This window comes from Delphinus delphis, chromosome 19 (assembly GCF_949987515.2).
Source record: "Delphinus delphis chromosome 19, mDelDel1.2, whole genome shotgun sequence".
Classification (NCBI taxonomy): domain Eukaryota; kingdom Metazoa; phylum Chordata; class Mammalia; order Artiodactyla; family Delphinidae; genus Delphinus; species Delphinus delphis.
In genome coordinates this window covers 42,774,553-42,801,736 of record NC_082701.1, presented here as the reverse complement: position 1 = coordinate 42,801,736, position 27,184 = coordinate 42,774,553, and the positions used below count along the sequence as shown (strand labels likewise).

Here is a 27,184-nt window from a genome sequence, read left to right as displayed (position 1 = left end):
AGGGAGAAATTTGTTAATGAGCTGTAGAGAGGGCTTGAGATCACAAGAATGCATAACTTTCTATGAGGAATGGAATTTAGAGCACTAGAACAGCCTTAGATATATCCTTAGTTAGAAGGCTGAAGCTTGAATATAGCCTGGAGTTTTAGATAAAGATGGAACAATTTGAGATAGACATTAACCAAGAAACTATAATATTTAGAAATTAAAGATAATATAAAAAAGAGAGAAAAAAAAAAGAATTTGATCAGCTAAATTCAGGGTTGGGAAGTCAACTGCATTGTTTGGGAAGGATGTTTTCTCATGTTCCTTTAATAATTCAACAAAGAAAGGGAAGAACAGGTTCCTTTTTTTGTATTCAAGAAACATTTAAATGACAGCTACTTAAATTATGAAATTTAAAACCACAAATATCAATTATATGTTTCTAGAGTATAATTTTTAGAGGCTAATTTCCTACTTTATTAAGTAAGTCTGAAATCTAAGAAACTGCACATATTATCTAATTGCTGTATTTGAATTTTGTAGAAGTTGTTTCTGGACAGTCTACGAAAAGCACTTGCCGGCCACGGAGGAAGCAGGCAGCTGACTGAAAGCGCTGCAATTGCCTGTGTCAAACTGTGTAAAGCAAGTACTTACATCAATTGGGAAGATAACTCTGTCATCTTCTTACTAGTTCAGTCCATGGTGGTTGATCTTAAGGTAACATGCTTATTGTTTCTCTTATACAAACTTAAAAAACGTTAAATGAAGAATAAACTTGTAGTATAAATAGTATACTAGATCACTGTCAAAGATCATTGCAACACAGAAGTTCTGAGTCTTCTTTTATTAAGTTCTTAGGACCTGCTTTTGTTACTGTTCCTCTGGCTACATAAGGTGGCTTAGAATATGAAGAAAACACAGAATGAACCCGTTTTCTTAAATTAGCATAAATATTCAGACTTGTGTTTAAAATAATGTAGAAATTTGGGCCTGAAAGGAACCATATATGGTATAGTAAGAATTTTGAATTTTGTCAGACTGATGAACCACAATATTAGTGCTTTGTCTGGGAACTAAATGTTACTGCCATCTGTGTGGATGATGTGTTATTATTAAATACTAGTAGAAAAAATACTGCATGACTGTTTAAAGGCTTTTGTTTTCTATTGGGATTTTCATAGAACCTGCTTTTTAATCCAAGTAAACCATTCTCAAGAGGCAGTCAGCCTGCAGATGTGGATCTAATGATTGACTGCCTTGTTTCTTGCTTTCGTATAAGCCCTCACAACAACCAACACTTTAAGGTGAGAGCATTGGTTTTGATCCAATTGTGTTTACTGATGCTGTTGATCCTTTTAAATGTGAAAAGAGTAGAAAAATGAATAGATTACACCTTTATCAGTATTGCTCATTATGATATGTTAAAGTTAATTTAAAGACCTTAAAAATTTATTCTATTTTAAAAAAAAACTTTCTTTTTGTTGTTCCTTTTGTCCTCATATATATTACTATATATTTTTCTCATAAAAGTAATAATCATTTTTTTTCTTTCCTCTGTAGATCTGTCTGGCTCAGAATTCCCCTTCTACATTTCACTATGTGCTGGTAAATTCACTCCATCGAATCATCACCAATGTAAGTCCAAAAGGTATTGCTAAATTACTTAAAATTTTTTTTTCTTTACTCCTTTTTTATTTCTTTTTAAGAAAGACGTTTTTGGTTTACAAAAGATTTTGAATTTAGATGTATGATATAGGAAGATTTCTCACACATGATTCTATCTAATAACTGATATACAATTGTATTTTTCATATTTAATCTTGACCTCAGGGCCCTTATTGAGGAAGATGGAGTTAGTGGGATCCTTTGGAAAGATTAAACTTAAAAGATATTTGGATCAGAAGCCCTTGAGAACAATGCCACTGAAAATATAATTTAACATTTTCATCCCAAAGCTCTTCACATATTATTTTAATACTCTTAGCCCTTTCCCAGCATTTGATACGTTCTTACTTGTCACCTTACTGTTTAAGTTAAAAGTAGTAGTATTTATGTTGTAGCGCATTATGTATATTAAAAAAATGGTGAGACCATATTTGATTGCACTTTTTAGTCTTCCTTAAACAAATGAAACATTAACACTTAGAGGTGTTTACATGATATAAAAGCATATCAGACAAAATAAGCAAACTTATTAAAAGGTACTTGTGAAACCTTCAACTCTGATGTGAGTACATCAAGTAGAAAGATAGTAACCGTATTAGATTTGGACCATGGATTTAAAAAATTCTGTTCTTCTGATCATATTTTGAAGGTTTTCAAGTGTTATTTACCATAGCTCCACTTTTATCCATTTTTAGATATTCACACGTAAGTGTAAATTGTTCAACTTTTTCCTGTTTTCCTCCCTTAAAAAGGACTTTAATCATTGATAACTTGGGTATATTTGTCCTCTTTATAATCAAATTTCATTTTAAAAGAGTGTCTCTAGTGAGTTAAAAATATCCTTCTCACCTTCATTTGCCTTGGATGTATTGAACTATATCAAATTCTTCCACATTTTCTTTTATCCATTCCTGCAGAGGAATAATAACTATTAATAAAACTATGTAGTGACACATTTGGTTTTTCTCAGTGGGGTGCAAGTAGCATTTTTGGTCAGGACAATCTTTACAATGCAGGACTGCCTTGTGCATTGTAGGACATTGAGCATCCCTGGTCCTTATTTCATTCAATACCTTTTTTGCCACTTCCCTCCTCTCCCATCTCTGCCCCCAGACACTATGAATAACTAAAAGTGCCTAAGGGAATGATTCCTCTCTCAGTTGAGGATCAGTTATAGGTAGAAGTAACATTAACTACAGTTTTTTGCAAAAGGGAAATTTTAATGAATCTGATATTGCAGATAAGGTATGTTTGTATTAAAAACTTAGAAAAATTTTTATTTTGCTTTTGCCAGTGTAATGAGCTAAGACATTGTACCCTTGTTTACTTTCAAGGCCATTAATTTAAAAACAATGACTTTTACCCTTCATGTTTATGTGTAATTCAGAAATAAAATACTATTACTTTTTTCTCCTTTGGTTTATAATACTAAAAACATTCTATTTATTAGAGTGGATGGTTTACATAAATGCTTAAAGCTTGTATTTAATAAACCCAAGTGTATACTTTTTTGATACTCTGTGGCTAGTTACTTTAATTGTGAAATATTTTTGTCTACAATTGAATATATAGAGCACTTTCAAGCATGGACTTGGCACTGCTGTAAGTGGCTGAGCTGCTCCTTTGTGGGTTTAAAGCATGCCTGGAGTGGTACTTCATGCATGCCTCAATGTATATGGTGAAGTGGTTGTGCATCCTTCTGTACTCTAATGAGTACTGCATGTGTGAAGGTGGAGTGTGTCTGTATCAGAGGCCACATAAATACGAAATCTATTTTTATAAAGAAAAACCTATATTGACTAACTTTTAAAATATTAAGTGTTAGTAACCTTTTAATGACTAGCTTGAAAAGGAACATAAATTTGAGTCTATAAAATATCTTTTATAGTTGGACCTTAGATAATGATACTTTATTACAATAGATTGTTTGATAAATTGTTTCTTGTTAGGGTTTTTCTTTCCTTTGGTTTGAGGCTAAGAGATATTGAATCTGAAGTAATTTCTGATTGAAAAGGACTGTGTATAAAGTAAATATGCTAATTTATGGAATTGACTGTTATAGAATCTCACTTAATGTAGATATTATGGAAATATTCTGTCTTGAAATCACATAAAATTTTTCTTAGATATTTGGACTCCTAATCTTAAATTTATTTGTAGTATAAGATTTCCTTTTGGGCTTCCCTGGTGGCGCAGTGGTTGAGAGTCTGCCTGCTGATGCAGGGGACGCAGGTTCATGCCCCGGTCCGGGAGGATCCCACATGCCACGGAGCGGCTGGGCCCGTGAGCCATGGCTGCTGAGCCTGTGCGTCCGGAGCCTGTGCTCCATGACGGGAGAGGCCACAGCGGTGAGAGGTCCACGTACCGCCAAAAAAAAAAAAAAAAAAAAAAAAAGATTTCCTTTTAAATGATTCTTGGTTCAATACACCTCATAAGTTTTCTTCTTCCTTGCTTTTTCAGCCAGCTCACAGATTTTTTAAAATTACCACATTCTCAAATTAGATAAATGATGTGGTTTTGAGGGTGTATATAGAAGTAGTAATGATGTTTGCAGTTTTATTTTGCTTTCGTGAAACATACTCATGTTCAGTTCATAAGTATTGTGTTTAGGTCTAAAAGAGTCCACTGTTTCTTCTTAAGAAACCTGAAAATCCAGTCACTATTTGAATTTGATTATAATTTAAGCTTTTATCAGTTTCTAAAATGGTACGTTTAGTACCGTCACCTTTTTTATTACGGAATGCCATAAGATATGAATTGTAGTTAAAAGATCTGTGTTATGTGCTTAATCTTCATACACTTCCTTTAGGTTAGATTAGATATGTTGTTATAATTGGGCAGTTAAAGAAATAATATATACATATATGAACCAAATATCTCTCCCATCAGTGGAACGTGCTATAGCTGGTATAGTACTTAGTATTGTTTTTTCCTTATGGCAGTTGAGTGTAGTTTACTTATGGATAGTTCACATATTGAGAATGAGATGATCTCATTCTATTGAGTGGGTTTGGTTGAAGAAATCATTTCCAAGGCATGTGAAATTTATTGAAATAATCTTGAAGAATTGCCACATGGTTTGCTTATATTATGAAAGTATTGCCATTTGTTTGGCAATGAACTTAGAATTTTCAAGGACAAAAAAGAATAAGTCTACCTTAGTTGACTGGTTTCAGAAAGGACACATTTAATAACTGCTTGGAAAACTAAAATTTTTACCAACTACATAATGTCTAGGTTTTAGTGCCTATTTTATTTGAAAGTGTATCTTTAAATTTTACTTTAAAATGAATGATTTTATATATTATGAAAAATAGAAAATTTGAAAATAACTAAATCTTAAGTTAAAATCAAGTTATTTAATAGGGTATACGTGGTACCATGATACAATTTCAGCAGCTATCAAAATGACATCGTAGTTTGGATAGGATGTTACATGGGATGCATATGTCTTTAGTTCAGCAGTTTCTTACAAGATATTATAGGGTCAGTAGAGTGAGGACTCTTACCTCAAAGCATTTTGTGATTATTCAGTCTTTGTTACTTTAAGCTGATTAACACAAGCTGTATAAATTAGTAGATATATGGAAATCAAGGTGTATTGATTGCTCTGTGCAAGTCAGGTGACCAAATTGACTAACATTTAAAGAATTCATTATATAACGAAACTAATAAAACTTGATCATTTGTTAGGAAGTAAATTAAGAGTTTGAGAGAAAAATAGAAACAATCATACTATCCAAATAAAAGTATTTCTTCCCTCATAACTTAGGAGTTTTTTCATAAATGGAGTTCAGTATTGATTGTATTTTATATACAGTAAATAGAGTTTGTAATCCAAAATTTGGGGTTTAGGTAATATAACCTGATGCTACTGTAAATATTCTGAGAGTTATGGCCAAAAAATTAAATGTTGAGAATTTAATTAGCTTAGTTTCAAAGTAGAAGGAACTTGGGCATAGGATGTGAAGCTATCACATCCCCTTATCTAGTGTTTCAAATTGTTCTTTCAGGTATTTCTTATAGCAGGAGTTTTATAAATTGGAAGCCTGTATTTTAAGTCATCCTATTCCTTGCATACTCTCTCTATATAGTGAAAATTCATCCAGTCATTTTTGTATTCACTGATAGACAGACTTAATAGTTTTAGTGATTTTCATAATTGTCATTTTCCATAATATAGTAATTAATTCATTTAAAAGTAAAAGTAAAAGATACACTTTCAAATAAAATAGGCACTAAAAACTAGAATCAAAGCTAAATAAACAGGTTAAACTGTAGAAAAATATTTACATAAAATAATTACTTAAAAAAATATTTAGCTATGATCATTTTGTCTTTGTGGTGATCGTTAGTCTTCTCATGTATTGTGCCATCATTGCATATCAATTTAAGATTATAGGTTTACTAATAGCTTTATCTCATTTACTAATTTCATGTTGTAATTATCATTGTTTGTCTGTAGGCATATAAGTAATGGTTTATCACATATTCCTTCAACACTGTGTTGAACCACTAATCTCTTTTAAAACTGATAATAGAATTCTTGCCTTGGGAAATATATACTATATATGCATATGTTTCTGAAATGTGTAAAACATTAAACTTATAAAAAAGAAAAAGATTGCCTACAGAATTAGCCCTCTAAAAACTTTGTTTTTCAGATTCACTAAATTATCAGTGAGAAAAGACAGTCTCAAATGCTCACGCTTACGTAGTGAGTGATTTGTTTCATGTTCATTATGATATTTTAAAATAGATGTATGGTTTGGTGTTTGAATTAAAGACATTACTTGAAGACTTTGGAAATCATAGTGTGTGTTTGCATGGTCTTAGGAAATTTCTCACAAAGTGATAAACCATAAAACTACAGTGATTACCAGAGCATATAACTCATGCAAATTTGGACTTTTCCTTTCTTATGGTCTCTGTTTTTCTCCAGTCTGCATTGGATTGGTGGCCTAAGATTGATGCCGTATATTGTCACTCAGTTGAACTTCGAAATATGTTTGGTGAAACACTTCATAAAGCAGTCCAGGGTTGTGGAGCGCACCCAGCGATACGAATGGCACCGGTAAGATGAATCGTGAATTTTGAATTCCACTTTCTTGCAGTTGCGTTTTCAGTGCCTTTATCCCATTCTTGCTGTTTTGATTTTTTTAGAAAATCAAATGAGACCTTTCTTTTCAGTAAGTATTGTGGTATGTTGAATACTGCAATATTGTTGCAATACTAGTTAATGATGTATGTTTTCCACTATTTCAGTGAGTTTAACTTACTTTTCTTAGAGATATTTTCTAACAAAATGCTGTTAAAATCTTAATGAACGTCACTTTTTCTTTCTTTTTTTAGTTTCTTTTTCCTTTAATCTTTCCTTATGAATCAAAATATTTTGATTAGCTCCTCATCTTTTGGGGGTGAGTAAGGGAAGCTGACTCCTGGGTTAGAGTGAATGTTCCTACTAATGCACAGTTTTGCCCATTGGATGCTGAATATTGCACACAGGAAATTACAAATAAAATTTAAAGTTTATATTTAAAATAAAAATATTTCATATTTCATTAAACATGCTTTGAACATTTAAAATGATAGGCACTTTGATATTAAAGTTTGACTCTGTTTAAACTTAATAAAAGTAGATATTTTCAAATAAGCATTCTCACAGATTAATACTCTTAATTTGGAAACTCAAATAGAACCAATTTAAAAAGACAATTAGAAGATGGTAGAAGTCATTTCTTGGTATTCATGTATAGCCGGAGTATTATACATGGCAACTCTTGACATCGATTGGTAGTGCTTTGTCTTCTGCTTCTTATTTTCTATTCTTTTTGGCTACTGTCGCTCACATGGTCAGATGCCAACCAGTCACTGTTTTGCATGGCAGTGGGCAGTGGCTGTATGTATGACCATTGTAACTACCTCAGAAAAGTCCTTGGTTTCTTTGACTTTTCTGTGTATAGTTACCATTATAGTCACATCATGTCATTTCACATGAAAATGTGGCATGTGGCATGTTTTCACCTATTGGTTTTAATAGTAAATTAGCCACTTCACACTTAAAAGATAATTTAAACAGCTTTCTTCCTGGCATACATCTCTTTTTCCAAGTTCCCTCAGTCAGTAAAATATTTTGGTTTTATACAGTTCTAGTTCACTCTGATCCAGTTGTCAGCCATTGTTTCTGAGGATTGTTTATCTTAGATGTTCAAATAGAGAAGTTTGCTACACCATATATTTTGGGATTATTTAGCCCAAAAAATTATAGCCAAAAGAGCATGGCAGTCATGTTTTATTAAATAAAATGCAAAGTTATCTTTAGTTTTTGTAATGCCAAGTACTTAATTTTTTAAAAAAATGAAAATTTCAATCCAAGTATAAATTAATTGGAGATAAACATAAATAATAGCTACTTAAATGTTATTAACTTGACATTCATTTTTAAAAAGTTTTAGAAAACGACTTAAAATAAACTTTAAAAATTATTTACTGACCTATTTATTCATTCCAAATATCCTCTGGGAAGTTAGAATTTTGACTTTTTTATTTAATTTAATTAATTAATTTATTTATTGGTTTGTTGGGTCTTCGTTGCTGTGCACGGGCTTTCTCTAGTTGTGGAGAGTGGGGGCTACTCTTCGTTGTGGTGTGGGGGCTACTCTTCATTTTGGTGTGCGGGCTTCTCTTTGCAGTGGCTTCTCCTGTTGTGGAGCACGGGCTCTAGGCGCGTGGGCTCAGTAGTTGTGGCTCGCGGGCTTAGTTGCTCTGCGGCATGTGGGATCTTCCTGGACCAGGGACTGAACACGTGTCCCCTGCATTGGCAGGCGGTTCTTTTTTTTTTTTTTAATTAATTAATTAATTAATTAATTTTTGGCTGTGTTGGGTCTTCGTTGCTGTGTGCGGGCTTTCTCTAGTTGCGGTGAGTGGGGGCTACTCTTTGTTGCAGTGGGCGTGCTTCTCATTGCAGTGGCTTCTCGTTGCAGAGCACGGGCTCTAGGTGCGCAGGCTTCAGTAGTTGTGGCACGTGGGCTCAGTAGTTGTGGCTTGCGGGCTCTAGAACTCAGGCTCAGTAGCTGTGGCACATGGGCTTAGTTGCTCCACGGCATGTGGGATCTTCCCAGGCCAGGGCTTGAACCTATGTCCCCTGCATTGGCAGGCAGATTCTTAACCACTGTGCCACCAGGGAAGCCCAGCAGGCGGATTCTTAACTACTGTGCCACCAGGGAAGTCCGTGAAATTTTATATGTATATGTATTTGTACATAATGGCCAAGGGACAGCTTCCTGGCTGATACTCTTTTTTTTTTTTTTACTTTTTATTTTATATGGGAGTATAGCTGATTGACAATGTTGTGATAGTTTCAGGTGTACAACAGAGCAACTCAGCCATACATATACATGTATCCATTCTCTCCCAAACTCCACTCCCATCCAAGCTCTGGCTGATACTCTTATCAGGGAAAATAATCATCAAATCTACTATGAAATAATTTTTTAGGATAAGAAAATGCTTCAATTTGGATGATCCTTAAGGTGAATCTTCTCTCTCTTAAGCCTGGTGAGTGAACAGTCTGACAACACATATAGGAAGTATCAAATTTCCGCTAGCTGCCAAGCACATTGTTAATGCCGGGGAAGCAGGATGAGCTGAACAGTCACAGAGATGCCAGTCTTGTAGGTTTTGCTTGAAAACTTCTAATGAAGAGCCAACTACAGTGCCCATAAAGTCTGGAAACAGTCAAATATACATAATGAATGGTTTAGAGATACTTTACATCAGGGTTTTCCAACTTTGGCACTACTGACATTTTGGCATGGTTAATTCTTTGTTGTAGGGGACTGTCCTGTGCATTGTGGGATGTTTAACAGCATCTTTAGCGTCTACCGACTAGACACCAGCAGCATCTCTTGCCCCCCAGCCAGTCATGAAAAACAAAAATGTCTACAGACATTTTTCAGATATTCCCTGGGGAACAAAATTGCCCCCAGTTGAGAGCCACTGTATGATAGGATATCATACAGTGTTCAATGGGTTGAATAGGATATGTTCAATGGGTTGTTCTTATTTGCATTGCCTCAGATAATTTGTGGCTCTGATAAACCTTAGCTTTCAGTTTGCTGCAGAATTAATCAAGGATTTCATTGTGTCAAGTTAAAATAATATGTGTTTCTAGGCTTTACAACTACTTTGTATTTTGGATATGGATAAATTTCTTTCTGTAAAGAGCCAAGTATTTAAAAATTTTTCTCCAACCAAGATCAACTCATGTCCCTATCACTCCCAGCTATCATAATCCTCTCTCTTTTTTTGGAGCTCTATAGAACCCTTCTGATTCTTCCATAAGACAGCACTGCAGGGGGGGTGGGATTAATTGGGAGGTTGGGATTGACATATATACACTATCGATACTATGTATAAAATAGATAACTAATGAGAACCTACTGTATAGCACAGGGAACTCTACTCAGTGCTCTGTGGTCACCTAAATGAGAAGGAACTCCAAAAAAGAGGGGATATATGTATATGTATAGCTGATTCACTTTGCTGTACAGTATAAACTAACACAGTATTGTAAAGCAACTATACTCTAATCAAAAAAAAAAAAGAAGTGGCACAGGAGATCAAATAAAGAAAACAAGATCCATACACACACACACACGCACACACAAAGACAGCACTGCAGATATTTGAATAAAGTTATACTGTACTGCTAAGGGTTCTTCAAAAGTGTGTGTAGGTATGCACTTTGTTTCCTCTGTTTTTACAGCTAAGGAAACTGCGGCACAAGTACTGTTAAATGAAAGACATATCATCACATGGTTAGTAAATAGTCATCATTCAGTCCAGTGTCTTTCCAGTTCTTCAGCTGTCTTCCCCTACCCTTGTTTTAGCTTGATGAAAGCAGGAGCCTTGTCTGGCTTGTCCAGCACCCAGTTCCTGGTCCCTAGAACAGTATCTGGCATGTCGTAGGCATCTAGTACATATTTGTTGAATTTCTTACTTGACCTGCTTTCAAAACCCTCCTCCATCTGGTATGCTTCTCTTCTGGAAAGAATCTTTGTTGCTTTTTTTCAATGAAAATGACATATTAAGGTCTGAATTTAGTGTTCTAGATGTGGTATAATAATTGATGAAAACTGTTAACCTGCTGTGTCTGCATATGATGTTTCTACTAATACAGTCAAGGATTGCATTATTTTAGATTAAGCTTTTAATCATTTAAACTCTTTAGCCTTTTCCATATGAACATTGAGCTATAGCTTCTCCATTTTGTACTTTTGTAGTATTTTTAAAAATTTGAGATATTTATCTCAGCACTAATCATTTATGTTTTAAAAATAAGATAGCCTGTTAATAATATGTGTAGATTCTGCACGAAAATTTTCCTTCTTAAAGGGGATCCTGGCTCAGCACATGCTTCCTACATGCCTATAATTCAGTCATGGCCTTAATTAACTTAACAGATGGTTTTGGCCCTTCATAAACACCTGAGTGCTCTGATTCATGAATTTTTTCCTGGGCACGACTGCCTCTCCTCTTTGGCCAATGTGCGTATACCAGGTTGGATTCCTACTATTGTTTGCAATGTGGAAGATTAATTAATAAACTAATGGATGGTTTATTTTTCTTACATTTCTAGCCAAGAAATAACTTTCTTCTTTAGCATGTTATTTTTGACTTTAGGTAACCCACTAATGGTCACTAATTAAAAGGTGTTAGAATTGAAAAATTTATTTAAATTTTTGAAGTCTTTTCCCTCAGTTTTATTGAGATATAATTGACCCACAGCACTATATGAGTTTAAGATGTACTGCATAATAACTTAAGTTTCATATACTGTGAAATGATTACCACAATATGTTAGGTTAACATCCATCATTTCATATACATACAAAAAAAAAAAAGAAAAAAAGGTTTTTTCCTTGTGATGGGAACTCAGGATCTACTTTCTTAACAACTTTCCATACAGCAGTGTTAACTATAGTCATCATGTTGTACATCCCCAGTACTTATTTACCTTATAACTGAAAGTTATAAGGTAAATATAACTTTCATCCAATTTCATCCAATTCTCCCAACCTCTACTCCCTGTGTCTGGTAAACAGAAATCTGAGCTCTTTTTCTATGAGTTTGTTTTTTGTTTTGTTTTGTTTTTAAGATACCACATATAACTGAGATCATACAGTATTTGTCTTTGTCTGTCTGACTCATTTCACTTAGCATAATGCCCTCCAGGTCCACTCATGTTGTCCAAATGGCAGGATTTCCTTCTTTTTTATGGTTGAATAATAATCCATTATGTGTGTGTGTGTGTGTGTGTGTGTATGTACCACAGTTTCATGACACTTGTTTCCATGTCTTGGCTATTGTAAGTAATGCTGCAGTGAACATAGGAATGCAGATATGTCTTTGACATAGTGTTTTCATTTTCTTTGGACAAATACCCAAAAGTAGAATTGCTGGATCTTATGGTAATTCTATTGTTAATTTTTTGAGGAACCACCATACTGTTTTCCCTAGTGGCTGTACCAGTTAAATCTCACCAGTAGTGCACAAGGGTTCCCTTTTCTCCACATCTTCACCAGCATTTGTTATCTTTTGTCTTTTTGATGATAGTCATTGTCTCACAGGTGTGAGGTGGTAGCTCATTGTGACTTTATTTTCCCTAATGGTTAGTGATTTGAGTACCTTTTCATGTGTCTGTATGTCTTCTTTGGAAAAATGTTTATTCGTGTCCTTTACCCCTTTTAAAATTAGATTATTTGGATTTTGCTGTTGAGATACGTGAATTCTTTACTTATCTTGGATATTAACCACTTATCAATTTATGATTTGCACATTTTTTTCCATTCCCTAGGTTGTCTTTTCATTTTGTTAATCATTTCTTTTCCTGTGCAGAAGCTTTTTAGTTTGAAAAACAACACCCCACTTGTTATTTTGTTGTTTGTGCTTTAGGTGTCATATACAAAAAAAATCATTGCCAAGACTCATGTCAAGGAGGTTTTTTTTTCTGTTTTCTTCTGGAATTTTTATGGTTTCCAATCTTACATTTAAGTCTTTAGTCTATTTCAAGTTAATAATTGTGAGTGGTGTAGAATTTTTCAAGTTTTACATTTTGTATTAGGCAGCCATGCTGGAACAAAATTTGTATGCTGCTATCTGAGATTGATATGATATTATCAAACTATTATTTACTTTTTGGAAATGGTTAATAAGTGGATAATTTTTATATCTGCTAATTGTTCTCTGCTCCGTTTTCCTGTGCAATGGCTGCATCATGGAAGAACAGTTACACTTAGTGACATTTTAATAAATAAATTTGTTTAATGAAAGTTTTACCTTGATCTACAGTGTTACTTCGACTTAGAATGAAAAGAAGTTTAATGGGAGCAAACAGTAAAAACAGCATTTATTAAATATATTTGGTAGGACGTTTGTTGTGGGATTATAAATATAAAAGCAACTTGTTATTTGTAAGTTTTGCTATTTATTTTCTGTAGTGACATTCCTGTAGTACATTAGATAGTTTTTCTTCCACACTGAGGACAAAAACCTTCAGTGTTCTTGGGCATAATAACAAATGCATTTCTCACATGTAAACATTGACAATAATTGCTGTATGTTATAGATATGCATCTCTACTTTTTACCTTTGAAGGTCAGCCTTTTACAAGGACATTTTTATTATGAGGCCATGGATGCTGGATATTCTCCTGTGTATTTGCATATAAAAACATACATGTCAAAAGCATACATTTTTGTTTCCATTTAAAGGAAAAGGGGAAATGTTTTGTAAGAACAGATAGAAAGGTGGTATTGGATCCAGAATATAATTGTTGGATTTCCAGTTGAATAACATCCATAATTATAGTATTAACACAGCATCTGCCATAGTATCTCTGTAATTGAAACACATTTTCCATGATTTAATTTTTCTCAAAGAATTCTTTCTCTGTTTTATCAGTGTTCTTCAGGCAAAATACATGCATTCTGTAACTTGAGAGAGATGGAATACCATTAAAGGAAAAAGAAAATCTTACAGTTAAACTGTTAAATACAGAGATTGCCTGTATAGCATATTTCATCAATTCTAAGAAGTACCTATTTAACATTTCTGAAATTGGGGTTCATCTTATTTGTATGATGTCTTACAGTTGACAGTGAGTTTTCATTCCTTGTGGTACATAAAATGATGTGCATCTTACAGTTGATAACATCATTGATTCTATGAAATATTTGTGTATACCTGTATGGGATGTTTTGTTAAATGAGTTGCTTACTGTATGTATCTGTGAGATCTATAGAATAAATATTTTATCTCTAATATTTTCACATTTTAAAAATTGTTTTTAACATAGGAGTCAACCTTATATTAAAGCTTTTAGTACCTTAGCAGATTTTCACTTAAACTTTATTAGATTATATAATAATGTTGCAAAAATAATTTTTGTTTGCTTTTCAAGCTTAATTATATTAATCTTGTGCTTCCTATGGAACGTTTCTACTAAGACTACACAATTGGTGGTGTAAAATATGTCCTTTATTTTTCAAAGCTTTTTAAAAATAGATTTACTTGAAAAAGCTGAATAGCTATTATCCTGATTCTGATGTCTGATTCTTACAAGGTGAATGTCATGTTTTTGTTTTTAGAGTCTTACATTTAAAGAAAAAGTAACAAGCCTTAAATTTAAAGAAAAACCTACAGACCTGGAGACAAGAAGCTATAAGTATCTTCTCTTGTCCATGGTGAAACTAATTCATGCAGATCCAAAGCTCTTGCTTTGTGTAAGTATTTTTTATAAAATGCCTTGAAATTATACTAACTTAGTTTGGTTTAGCTGGAAAGCCAAAACCTTGAAGGTGATTGTTAGCTCAAGAACCCTTACTGACCTTCCTGATCATACATGAAACCTAAGAGATCCCTAAGAAAACGAACTTACAGAGAATACTAATATAATTAGATCAGATTTCTTAACCTTTTGTCTTAATTTTTCTTATCATTAAACTAACATACTTTGGTAAGATCTTCTGTCCATACCCGGCTACCAGATTATATATTATTCAGGCATAATCCTGGGATGGGGTTTAGATGTAATGAAGCAACCATAAATTGAGTGCTTCCTATATCTACACAGTTGGTTTTTTAAGTCTCCAATTGCTATTGCCAAAAAATTGAGTTTTTCCATCCCCCTTTCTTCCTGTCATCAGCCTTTTAATGTCACTGGCTTTGCCTATGTATACTGTATTGGGAGAAAAAGGAGTTAAAAATGGGTATGGTTAGGGCTTCCCTGGTGGCACAGTGGTTGAGAGTCTGCCTGCCGATGCAGGGGACACGGGTTCGTGCCCCGGTCCGGGAAGATCCCACATGCCACGGAGTGGCTAGGCCCGTGAGCTATGGCCGCTGAGCCTGCACGTCCGGAGCCTGTGCTCCGCAACAGGAGAGGCCACAACAGCGAGAGGCCCACGTACCGCAAAAAAAAAAAGAAAGAAAAAAAAATGGGTATGGTTAGCGCTCAATTATTGTGGCAACTCTGCTCTTAACAGCCTCAGATGGTATTAGATTCCTGAAAGCATCACTGTAGTACACAAGATAATTAGGAACTAACAAGTGAAAATGAGTGACAGTTATATGAAAGGATGAAAAACATGGGTTCTGGAGACATATTAGCTATGTGATTTGGGTGACTTAACCTCTCTGTGTTTAGTTTTCTTATCTGAAATATTGTGATGATAATAATAGTTCCTACCTTAGCTTGTTAAGCAGACTGAGATAGTACATGTCATGCTTTTAGGAACAATGCAAAATAAATGCATAATGAGCACTAAATAAATGTTATGTATTATTACTATTAATAAAATACAGTTAACATTAACACTAATATTATTAATGCCCCAAACATAACAGAAATATATTGTGAAGCTCATAGGATAGCATATTTAACCCCTGTGGAATTTCTTCAGTCCTTGGAGAGCAGCATACAGAACGATTTCCTATTGCTTTGTTCAGCAACAGGCTTTTTAAGTGCTAAGGGTACTTTTAATTTTGATGGTATATTTTTCAAATTACTATACTATAGGAGTTCATAACTTGATGTCCATATTTTCAAGAGTTCTTGAATCCTCTGAATTTAAAAAAATATTTATGTAAATATTTTTTCTGGAGAGAAAAGAGATGAGAGAGAGACAGAATTCCCAAAAGGGTTAGTGACCCCCCCCCCCCCAAAAAGGCCTGTGTTGTTTTGAACTCTTTGAGAAGCCCATCCAAATTTGGGAGTCTAATAGAATAAATTGTTAAAACTTTGGTGTGGAAAAAGTCCTAAAATCTATCATTAAGACTTTATAAAAGGAATGAAATAACGTTTTCCCCTCATTTCTTTGTTATGTAGCCCAGGTTACTTGTGGTGTTGTTTCATCATGCATGTCATATATCAGCACCACTCTGTTTGCATAGCTATAATTCGGAATCAGAGAATACATCAAAGTCACCAGTGCCTTCTGTGTTAAATATTTTATTGTCAAGGAACAAGAATTTAAGCAAAAAGTGCTGTTTTCCACGTTTAAAATTTAGCAAGCAGAAAAGGATCATTTAAAATAGAAGTTATTTTCTTTGCTGCCATCTAGTGGTTAGATAACTTTTCTCAGAGTAATCAAAGGTAAGCTAAAATAGTGAAAGATTCATTGTAAATATTTGATTATTTTATATTTTACCTATAAAAATCTAAATCTTAGTAAATAGGATTAATATAGGAATAACTATTAAGTGATTTCAGTCATGGTTTTTTAAAGTAATGTGATTTTATTGTCTTGTCTCTACCTCTCTATCCTAATTCATACTACTCTCAATTTTTCAAGCCTCCTAATTGCTCAGCTTGCATCATCTCTTGCTTCCTTTTAATCATTTCTCTGCACTAAAGTTACAGTGATATCTTCAAAAAGCAAATCTTATGCTTCCTGCCCAGCTTAAAACCTTTTAGTTGAGGTTGCTTTGGGAATAAAGCAAACTCCAAATAGACCTACATGGTTTTGCAGCGTTTGTCTCCCACCTACCACCTCTGCAACATCTAGCATTATATTTGTCGTCTTTACTCTAGTCATGATGGCCTTTCACTCCCTCTTACTACATTCCTTCATGCCTATCCATGCACTTGCAGTTCCTCTGCCTACAGTATGCTTCCCTATCCTCTGTCCTCTTCACATAGTAATTCCTAATTCTGAGCTGTTATCACTGCCCTAAGGAAGCATCCCTGCCTATACCACATTTCCCTGTTACAAGTGCTCATAGCAGCATGTAACTTCATAATTCTTTCTCATTTGCAATTTAAACTTGTTGATCTAATTATTTTATTGATGTTTGTCTTTCCCACCAGACTACATGCTCCAAGAGGGTAGGAAACATGTCTTTTTTACTTGCTGTGTCTTTGGTGTTCAGTAAATGTTATTGGGTTATTAATGAATTAATACAAATGTCAGAAAAATAGGCAGTTTTTGAATTATAGATACACTGGGGTGAGGGCTTACCTTAATTGTTGTAATGGGAAAGAGTGTGTAGTTAACAAAATAAAATATGGGCACTAATTGAATTGGCCTCACTTAAATGAACCATATATGCTTGAAGTGTAAATAGATTCTTCCAAGTTACAGGAAGCATTTTAGTCTCTTTAAGTAGGTAGACATTCACATTTATATACTGCTTTGTTTTGTATACAATGTCTTTCCACAATGAAAAAGTCTGAAGTATGGGTATCTGGAGGTGTGGATTCTAGCCCTGTGTGGATTTGGGTAGGTCCTTATACTGGACAAGAGGGCTACACAGGATAATCGTGCAGTCCTCATCAAGCATGCACATTCTTTGCCTTTCATCACAAGTTTAAGATCCCAAACCAGAAGTTCCAAATCAGAGGTATATTATTTAGCCAATGTAGTGTTGCTGAAAAAAAATTATTTACTTCCATTATTGATGTAATTTCTTAACTGAAAAGCTAATACCTAGTTTTTGTTTTATTTTAATTAGGATTTTCTCTGGATATTATTCACGTTAATGAACAAGTATAGATGTAGATTGAGAATTCTTAACAAAAGCAGTTTTGATTTTTTTTTAAAAAAACCCACAATTATTATTATTTTTGAGGTAAAATTCACGTACCATGAAGTTTTTACCTGTTTAAAGTGTACAGTTCACTGGTTTTGGTATATTTACAAGGTTGTGTAGCCATCACCACTATCTAGGTCTAGAACATCTAGAACACTTTCGTCACCTCAAAAATAAACCTAGAACCCATTAGCAGTCAGTCTCCATTCCCTCCACCCTTCAGCCTTTGTCCATCGATTTTTTTTTTTAATTGAAATTTGCTTTTTTGTTTGCAGAATCCGAGAAAACAGGGGCCTGAAACTCAAGGCAGTACCGCAGAATTAATTACAGGGCTCGTCCAACTGGTACCTCAGTCACACATGCCAGAGATTGCTCAGGAAGCAATGGAGGTAAGGGGAAAATGAATTCTAGGCTCTTGAAGGTAAAGTTGTAACTACGTACATTCCTTTTTTTAATCTATTCCTTTTAAATTTTTTCTTTAATTTTTATTTTATTAAAAAATTTTTTTTATCCAATTTTTAAAGGTTACTTTCCATTTACAGTTACTACAAAATATTACCTATATTCCCCATGTTATGCAATATATTCTTGAGCCCATCTTACACCCAATAGTTTGTACCTTCCACTCCCCAGCCCCTGTATTGCCTGCCCCCCAAACTCCCTCCCACTGGTAACCACTAGTTTGGGCTCTGTATCTGTGAGTTTGCTTCTTTTTTGTTATATTGACCAGTTTGTTAGATTTTTTTAGATTCCACATATAAGTGATATCATATAGTATTTGTCTTTCTCTGTCTGACTTATTTCACTTAGCATAATGCCTGCCGAAGTCCATCCATGTTGCTGCAAATGGCAAAATTTCTTTCTTTTTTATGGCTGAGTAGTATTCTGTTGTATATATATGTATTCATTACCACATCTTCTTTATCCATTCATCTGTTGGATGAATGGACACTTAGGTTGTTTCCATATCTTGGCAGTTGTAAATAATGTACTATAAACATTGGGGTGTATGTATCTTTTCTAATTAGTATTTTTGTTTTTTCCAATATGTACCCAGGAGTGGAATTACTGGTCATATGGTAGTTCTGTTTTTAGTTTTTTGAGAAAAAACTGTTTTCCACAGTGGCTGCACCAGTTTACATCCCTGCCAACAATGTACAAGGGATCCCTTTTCTCCATATCCTCATCAACATTTGTTATTTGTGTTCTTTTGGTTTATTCTGACAGATGTGAGGTGATATCTCATTGTGGTTTTGATTTGCATTTCCCTGATGATTACTGATATTGAGTATCTTTTCATATGCCTGTTGGCCATCTATATGTTTCTTTGGAAAAATGTGTATTCAGTTCTTTTGCCCATTTTTAAAATCGGGTTATTTGTTTTTTTGATGTTGAGTAGTATGAGCTGTTTATATATGTTGAATATTAATCTCTTATCAGTCATATAGTTTGCAAATATTTTCTCCCATTCAGTAGGCTGTTTTTGCATTTTGTCAATGGTTTCCTTTGTTGTGCAAAAGCTTTTAAGTTTAATTAGGTCCCATTTGTTTATTCTTGCTTTTATTTCCTTTGCTTCAGGAGACAGATCTAAAAAAATACTGCTACTATTTATATCAAAGAGTGTTCTGCTTGTTTTCCTCTAGAAGATTTATGGTTTCTGGCCTTATATTTAGGTCTTTAATCCATTTTGAGTTTATTTTTGTGTATGGTGTTAGAGAATGTTCTAATTTCATTCTTTGACATGTAGCTGTCCAGTTTCCCCAGCACCACTTATTTTCTTCCATTGTTTTTTTTTTAAAATTAATTAATTAACTTATTTTTGGCTGCATCGGGTCTTCGTTGCTGCACGTGAGCTTTTCTCTAGTTGCAGTGAGCTGGGGCTTCTCTTCATTGCGGTGCGTGGGCTTCTCATTGTGGTGGCTTGTCTTGTTGCGGAGCATGGGCTCTAGGCACATGGGCTTTGGTAGTTGTGGCACATGGGCTCAGTAGTTGTGGCTCACAGGCTCTAGAGTGCAGGCTCAGTAGTTGTGGCTCACGGGCTTAGTTGCTCCCCAGCATGTGGGGTCTTCCTGGACCAGGGCTCAAACCCATGCCCCCTGCATTGGCAGACGGATTCTTAGCCACTGCGCCACCAGGGAAGGCCAGTATGGTCATTTTAACAGTATTGATTCTTCCAATCCAAGAACATGGTGTATCTTTCCATCTGTGTGTTGTCTTCAGTTTCTTTGATCAGTGTCTTATAGTTTTCGGAGTATAGGTCTTTTGCCTCCTTAAGTAGGTTTATTCCAGGGTATTTTATTTTATTTTATTTTTTTGATGCGATGGTAAATGGGAATTGTTTCCTTAATTTCTCATTCTGATAGTTCGTAGTTAGTGTATATAGACATGCAACAGATTTCTGTGTATTAATTTTGCATCCTGCGACTTTACTGAATTCATTGATGAGCTCTAATAGATTCTTGGTAGTGTCTTTAGGATTTTCTATGTATAGCGTCATGTCATCTGCAAACAGTGACAGTTTTACTTCTTCCTTTCCAATTTGTATTTCTTTTAGTTCTTTTTCTTCTCTGATTGCTGTGGCTAGGATTTCCAAAACTATGTCAAATAAAAGTGGCAAGAGTGGACATCCTTGTCTTGTTCCTGATCTTAGAAGGAAATGCTTTCAGCTTTTCACCATTGAGTATGATGTTAGCTGTGGGTTTGTCGCATATGGCCTTTATTATGTTGAGGTATGTTCCTTCTGTGCCCACTTTCTGGAGAGTTATTATCATAAATGGATGTTGAATTTTATCAAAAGCCTTTTCTGCATCTATTAAGATGATCATATGATTTTTATTCTTCAGTTTGATAATGTGGTGTATTACATTGATTGATTTGTGGATATAAAAAAAATCCTTGCGTCCTTGGGATAAATACCACTTGATCATGGTGTGTGATCTTTTAATGTATTGCTGAATTCATTTTGCTAATATTTGGTCGAGAATTTTTACATCTGTGTTCATCAATGATATTGGCCTGTAATTTTCTTTTTTGCCATAGCTTTGTCTCATGTTGGTATCAGGGTGATGGTGACCTCGTGGAATGAGTGAGGAAGCATTCCTTCCTGTGCAATGTTTTACAATAGTTTGAGAAGGATAGGTGTTAACTCTTCACTGAATGGTAAAATTCACCTGTGAAGCCATCTGGTCCTGAACTTTTGTTTGTTGAGAATTTTTTTTATTATTGATTCAGTTTCATTACTGGTAATTGGTCTGTTCATATTTTCTATATCTTCTTGATTTAGTCTTGGAGACTGTACATTTCTAGGAATTTGTTTTTTTCTCAGGTGTCCATTTTATTGGCATATAATTGTTCATAGTAATCTCTTATGATCATTTGTATTTCTGTGGTATCAGTTGTAACTTTTACTTTTTCATTTCTGATTTTATTCTTTTAGGCCCTCTCCCTTTTTTTCTTGGTGAGGCTGGCTAAAGGTTTATCAATTCTGTTTATCTTTTCAAAGAACAGCTGTTAGCTTCATTAATCTTTTCTATTGCTTTTTTAGTCTGTTTCTCTTATTTCTGCTCTGATCTTTATGATTTTTCTTCTACTAACTTTGGGTTTTGTTTGTTCTTCTTTTTCTCGTCCCTTTAGGTGTAAGTTTAACTTGTTTATTTCAGATTTTTCTTGTTTCCTGAGCTAGGCTTCCTCTTAGAACTGAGGTAATCTTCTCTCTTAGAACTGCTTTTGCTGCATCTCATAGATTTTTGTGGATCGTTGTTTTCATTTTCATTTGTCTGCAGGTATCTTTATTTCCTCTTTGATTTCTTCAGTAGCCCATTGGTTGTTTAGTAGCATATTGTTTAGCCTCCATATGTTTGTGTTTTTTGTAGTTTGTTTCTTGTAGTTGGTGTCTAGTCTCATAGTGTTGTGGTTGGAAATGATGCTTAATATGATTTCAGTTTTCCTAAATTTACTGAGACTTGTTTTGTGGCCTAACATGTGATCTATCCTGGAGAATGTTCCATGTACACTTGGAAAAGAGTGTATTCTGCCGCTTTTGGATGGAATGTTTTCTACGTATCTGTTAGTTGATATAGACTAACGTGTTGTTTAAGGCCAGTGTTTCGTTATTGGTTTTCCGTCTGGATGATCTGTCTGTTGATGTAAATGGTGTGTTAAAATCACCTACTATTATTATGTTACTGTCAGTTTCTCCCTTTATGTCTGCTAATATTTGCTTTATGTATTTAGGTGGTCCTATGTTGGATGATAAAAAGAGACATCTCATTATTGCAAAGGGTTCAATCCATCCAGAAAATAAAACTTTATATGAGTCTAATAACAAAGATTTAAAATATATAAAGCAAAAACATAAAATTTCTAAATATATAAAAACATGTAAAGTAAAAGGAGAGATAGACAAATACAGTTATAGTGGGATACTTGAGCATACCTTTCTCAGTGTCTGGTAGAATAAGCAAGCAAACGAATAGTAAGGGTAGAAGATCTGAACAACATGGTTATCAGATTTGACCTGTTTGACACTTACAGAGCACTGCATTCAATAAATGCATTTTCTTTTCAAGTACATGTGGAACATTTAGTATATCTTGAGCATAATGCAAGTCTCAACGAACTCTGAAGGATTGAAATTATCCAAAAAATTTTTTATGACTACATTGAAATTAAGCTAGATAGCAGATAACAAAAAGGTTTATGAAAGATCAAATGACTATACAGTTGATGCTTGAACAACATGGGTTTGAACTGTGCAGGTCCAGTTGTATGCAGATTTTTTCAAAAAATATGTTGGAAAACTTTCTGAATATTTACGACAATTTGAAAAAACTTGCCAATGAATTGCTAACCTAGAAATACCAAAAAAAAATAAGAAAAAGGTATGTCATGACATAAAATATATATGGATACCAGTCTATATTATCATTTTTTGGGTCATTTATTTTATTACACTTTTTTACTTTTTTTAATTGAAATATAGTTGATTTACAATGTTGTGTTAATTTCTACTGTACAGCAAGGTAATTCAGTTATACATACGTTCTTTTTTTTAATATTCTTTTCTGTTATGTTTTAATCACAGAATATTGAATGTAGCTCCCTGTGCTATACAGTAAGACCTTGTTTATCCATATATTATCATTTATAAATCTATTATAAAAAGTTAAAATTTATCAAAACTTACACACACACTTCCAGACTGTACATGGCATCTTTCACAGTCAAAATAAATATAAAAAAATGTACAGATGCAGTATTAAATCATAACTGCATAAAATCAACTGTAGTACATACTGTACTACTGTAATGATTTCATAACTGCATTTTGTTACTATTTTGGTGAGCTCAAGTGTCATGAGTATCCATTTAAAATGCTATGTGAGGCTCATAGTCTCTGCATGAGCAGTTAATCTCATCAGTAAATTGTGTATCAGTAAAAAGCGATCTCTTGTGGTTCTCATGTATTTTTCATCATTTTTAGTGCAGTAACATACCTTGAATAACACCATGTAACCCATATGAAGTGCCACTAGTGATGAACGCAGAAAGAAGTCATGACATTACAAGAAGTTGAATTGTTTGATATGTGCTATAGATTGTAGACAGCTGTGGTTGTCTGCCATTTCAAGATAAATGAATCCAACATAAGGACTGTTGGTTGGGGGGAGAATGGAAATTCATGAGGCTGTTGCTGCAGATACTCCAGGTGGCATGAAACCTTGCACTTTTTGTGAAATATCTTTTTATCTTGTATTGAAAAGGCAGCTTTTATGTGGGTGCAGGATTGCTATAAGAAAAGTATACCTATTGACTTCGAGAAAAAGTGAAGTCTTTATCTGACAATTTGAAGCAAAAGGAAAGTGAAGGATCTAAAAGCTGGAGAATTTAATGCCAGCAAAGGATGATTTGATACTTTTAGAAAGAGCTTTGGCTTTAAAAATGTCAAGGTAAAGGAGAAGCAGCTTCTGCTGACCAAGAGGCAGCAGATGAGTTCCCAGACGCCATTAAGAAAATCATTGAGGGGAAGGGATGTAAGCCTGAACAGGTTTATAATGCAGATGAAAGTGTGCTACTCTAGCAAAAAATGCCACAAAGGACATTTATTAGTAAGGAAGAGAAGCAAGCACCAGGATTTGTGCAAATGCAGTTAGGTTTATGATCAGAACTGCCCTTATTTATAAAGCTTCTAACTTCCAAGCCTTGAAAGGAAAAGATAGATACCAGTTGCTAGTCTTTTGGTTGTACATCTAGAAAGCCTGCACAGTGAGAACCCTTTTTCTGGATTAGTTGCATCAATGCTTTGTCACTGAAATGAGGAAGTACCTTGCCAGTAAGGGGCTACCTTTTAAAGTTCTTTTGATACTGGACTATGCCCCTGGCCACCCGGAACTCCATGAGTTTAACACTGAAGGTGTCAAAGTGGCCTGATTGCCCCAAACATGTCTCTAATTCAGCCTCTAGATCAGGGGTTCATAAGGACCTTTAAGGCTCATTACACTCGGTACCCTGTGAAAAGGATTGTCAACGCTATGGAAGAGAACCCAAATAGAGAGAACATTATGAAAGTCTGGAAGGATTACACTATCGAAGATGCCATCATTGTTATAGAAAAAGCTGATTCATCTTGTAAACATGATGTAAACTTACAGTATTGATAAATACAGTACAGTACTATCGATCTTTTTTCTTTTTGATTTTTTAAAAACATTTTCTTTTTACTAGCTTTATTGTAAGAATATAGTATATAATATATATGACATCCAAAATTTGTGTTGATTGACTATGGTATTGGTAAGGCTTCCAGTCAACAGTAGGCTATTAGTAGTTAAGTTTTTAGAGAGTCAGAAGTTATATGTGCATTTTTTACTGCATGGGGGGTCAACACCCCTAACCTCATTGTTCAAGGATCAAACTGTGCTTTGCTTTTACTCATATATCCTGCTCGTAAGAAAGTAAATTAGTACAACCATCATTAAAAATTGTTTTGCAATATATCTGTAAAAGCTAAACATATGACTTAGCAATTCTCCTCCTAGGTATGTATCCAACAGAAATGTATATGTATGTTTACCAGAAGACACATACAAAAATATTAATAGCAGCATAATTTGTAGTAGGCAAAAACGCTGGAAACAACTCAAATATATCAACATTATCATTCCACTTATTAAAGCAATGCAAAAAGAACAAGCTACCACTAAGTACAAATCATGGTTGAATCTCACATACATAATATTGAGTGAAAACAGCCAAACACAAAAGAGAACATGCTGTATGATTCCCTTTATTTATACAAAGTTCAGAAACAGGCAAAAATACCTATGGTGATAGAAGTCAGAACAGTGGCTACCTTTGTCAAGAGCTGATGACCGGAAGGGAATGTGAAAAAGGCTTCTGGGTGTTAATAATGTTGATCTGGGTAATGGTTATATGAGGTATATTCATTTGTGAAAATTCATTGAACTGTATATTTAAGATTTGCTACTTCATTATTTATCATGCTTTATTTTACCAAAAGTGTTTCAGCCTCATTGTTACACTCATTGCTTGTATTTGTGTACATTGCTGTTGGTTCTATAAAACAGTATATACTTTGCATTCTTTTTGGAAGGCTATTTGACAGTATTTAGCAGGAGCTATACAGATGTCCATTTTTCTGTCAAATAATTACATTCCTGTAATTTTTTAATCCTGTGAATATAAGTTAAAAGGAAAAAGTTACACACATATATGCTTACTGCTCTTATTTCTAATAGAACATTAGGAGAATTTTAAATATTCACTAGTAAGAGAATGTGTTAATATTCAATAACAAGAGAATGATATTTCAATTTGGTGAACTGATTGACATATATACACTAGTATGTATAAAATGGATAACTAATAAGAACCTGCTGTATAAAAAAATAAAATAAAATTCAAAAAAAAATCCATTAAACCGTGCAGATCACAAAGCAATATGGAAAAATATTTATGAAATGTCAAAGGAGTATACTGTGTTTACAGTTTTGTTAAAATATATGTGGAAAACTTAAAAATGGAAAGGAGCATGAAAAGGAAAACATTCATATTAAGGCAGAGGAAAGACTAACACATTTTCTTTGAATATTTCAAAAAAATGGTTTGTCAAACAAAAATGTTACAGAATTTGCCACTTTAAAGTGTCAGTAACTAAATTTTTGCACAACAGTAACAAAATTGAATGTTAATTTGTGCTGTTTTTCCTTGATATGAGAGGTATAACCTATATAATTTTTGAAGATTCTCACAGCGAATTGCAGTTTTCACTAAACATCTCAAAATAATTACAGTGAAAGTATTTGAAATAAGAAAATATAGGTCTGGTGTTTATATAATTTATAACTTCTGGAGTTACAAAGTTGAACAAGGTTAGAAATTGACTTATTTTTCCTAATGTGAGGCAGGTTATCATTGCAGCTGTATTTGCAGTTTATGCATTTAATTTGGTTTTAAGAGAAGAAGTCAGATCTCATTATGTGTTCCAAACAGTGTTTCATTGGAATTTTAATAAAAGGCTTTAAAGAGGAGTAAAGAATCTCCAAATGTGCTGACCAAAGACTGAGGAGAATGTGCAGAGCTCAACAGTGTGCGTCTGGGGGAAACGTTGTGGAGCTGGAGTTAGGATAGGGCTGGTTTGAAGGAAGAGTCTAGTTTTACTCTTTATACCCTTGATGGCATTAATTTATTTAATAGTAGTGTTTTTTTATATTAGTTGTGTATTCCTGTTAATGTTCTGTGAGCCAAATCCAATTTCAATTCTGTGGTCAATTGAGGTATTTTAGGATGAATAATCTGCTATGAAATACAAAATCTATTTTCCTCCCCCTCTCTCCTTTTTGAAAAATAATTTGTCCTGTCTGTTCCAAAAGAATTTGTGGCAAATAAGATAACTTCTACTTTATCTTATGGCCTAGAAGTAAAATTTTTTTTTTCAGACTTTATGGACTGACTTTATTTTTTATTTTTATAATTATTTTTTTTTCTTATTAGTCAACCATTTTACACACATCAGTATATACATGTCAATCCCAGTCTGCCAGTTCATCACACCACAACCCGCACCCCACTCCACTTTCCCCACTTGGTGTCCATACGTTTGTTCTCTACTTCCGTGTCTCAATTTCTGCTCTGCAAACTGGTTCATCTGTACCATTTTCTAGGTTTCACATATATGCGTTAATACGATATTTGTTTTCCTCTTTCTGACTTACTTCACTCTGTATGACAGTCTCTAGATGCATCCACGTCTCTACAAATGACCCAATTTCGTTCCTTCTAATGGCTGAGTGATATTCCATTGTATATATGTACCACATCTTCTTTATCCATTCGTCTGTCGATGGGCATTTAGGTTGCTTCCGTGACCTGGCTATTGTAAATAGTGCTGCAATGAACACTGGGGTGCATGTGTCTTTTTGAATTA

The 27,184-nt window shown here is 34.0% G+C and overlaps 1 protein-coding gene across 7 annotated transcripts in view; it reads left to right on the top strand.

Annotated features, from left to right (window-relative positions):
• NF1 (neurofibromin 1) overlaps nucleotides 1-27,184 on the top strand; it is a 251,530-nt gene that overhangs the window by 84,680 nt on the left and 139,666 nt on the right. For 6 of the 7 annotated variants that reach the window (XM_059996363.1, XM_059996364.1, XM_059996365.1 and 3 more), the window contains 6 exons: nucleotides 529-702; nucleotides 1,167-1,289; nucleotides 1,546-1,620; nucleotides 6,593-6,724; nucleotides 14,301-14,435; nucleotides 18,015-18,128. In XM_059996363.1, coding sequence (XP_059852346.1) covers nucleotides 529-702; nucleotides 1,167-1,289; nucleotides 1,546-1,620; nucleotides 6,593-6,724; nucleotides 14,301-14,435; nucleotides 18,015-18,128 — 753 coding nt within the window. Of the gene's footprint in view, nucleotides 1-528; nucleotides 703-1,166; nucleotides 1,290-1,545; nucleotides 1,634-6,592; nucleotides 6,725-14,300; nucleotides 14,436-18,014; nucleotides 18,129-27,184 lie in introns of those variants that run through there. The other variant, XM_059996367.1, reaches the window with a different exon arrangement.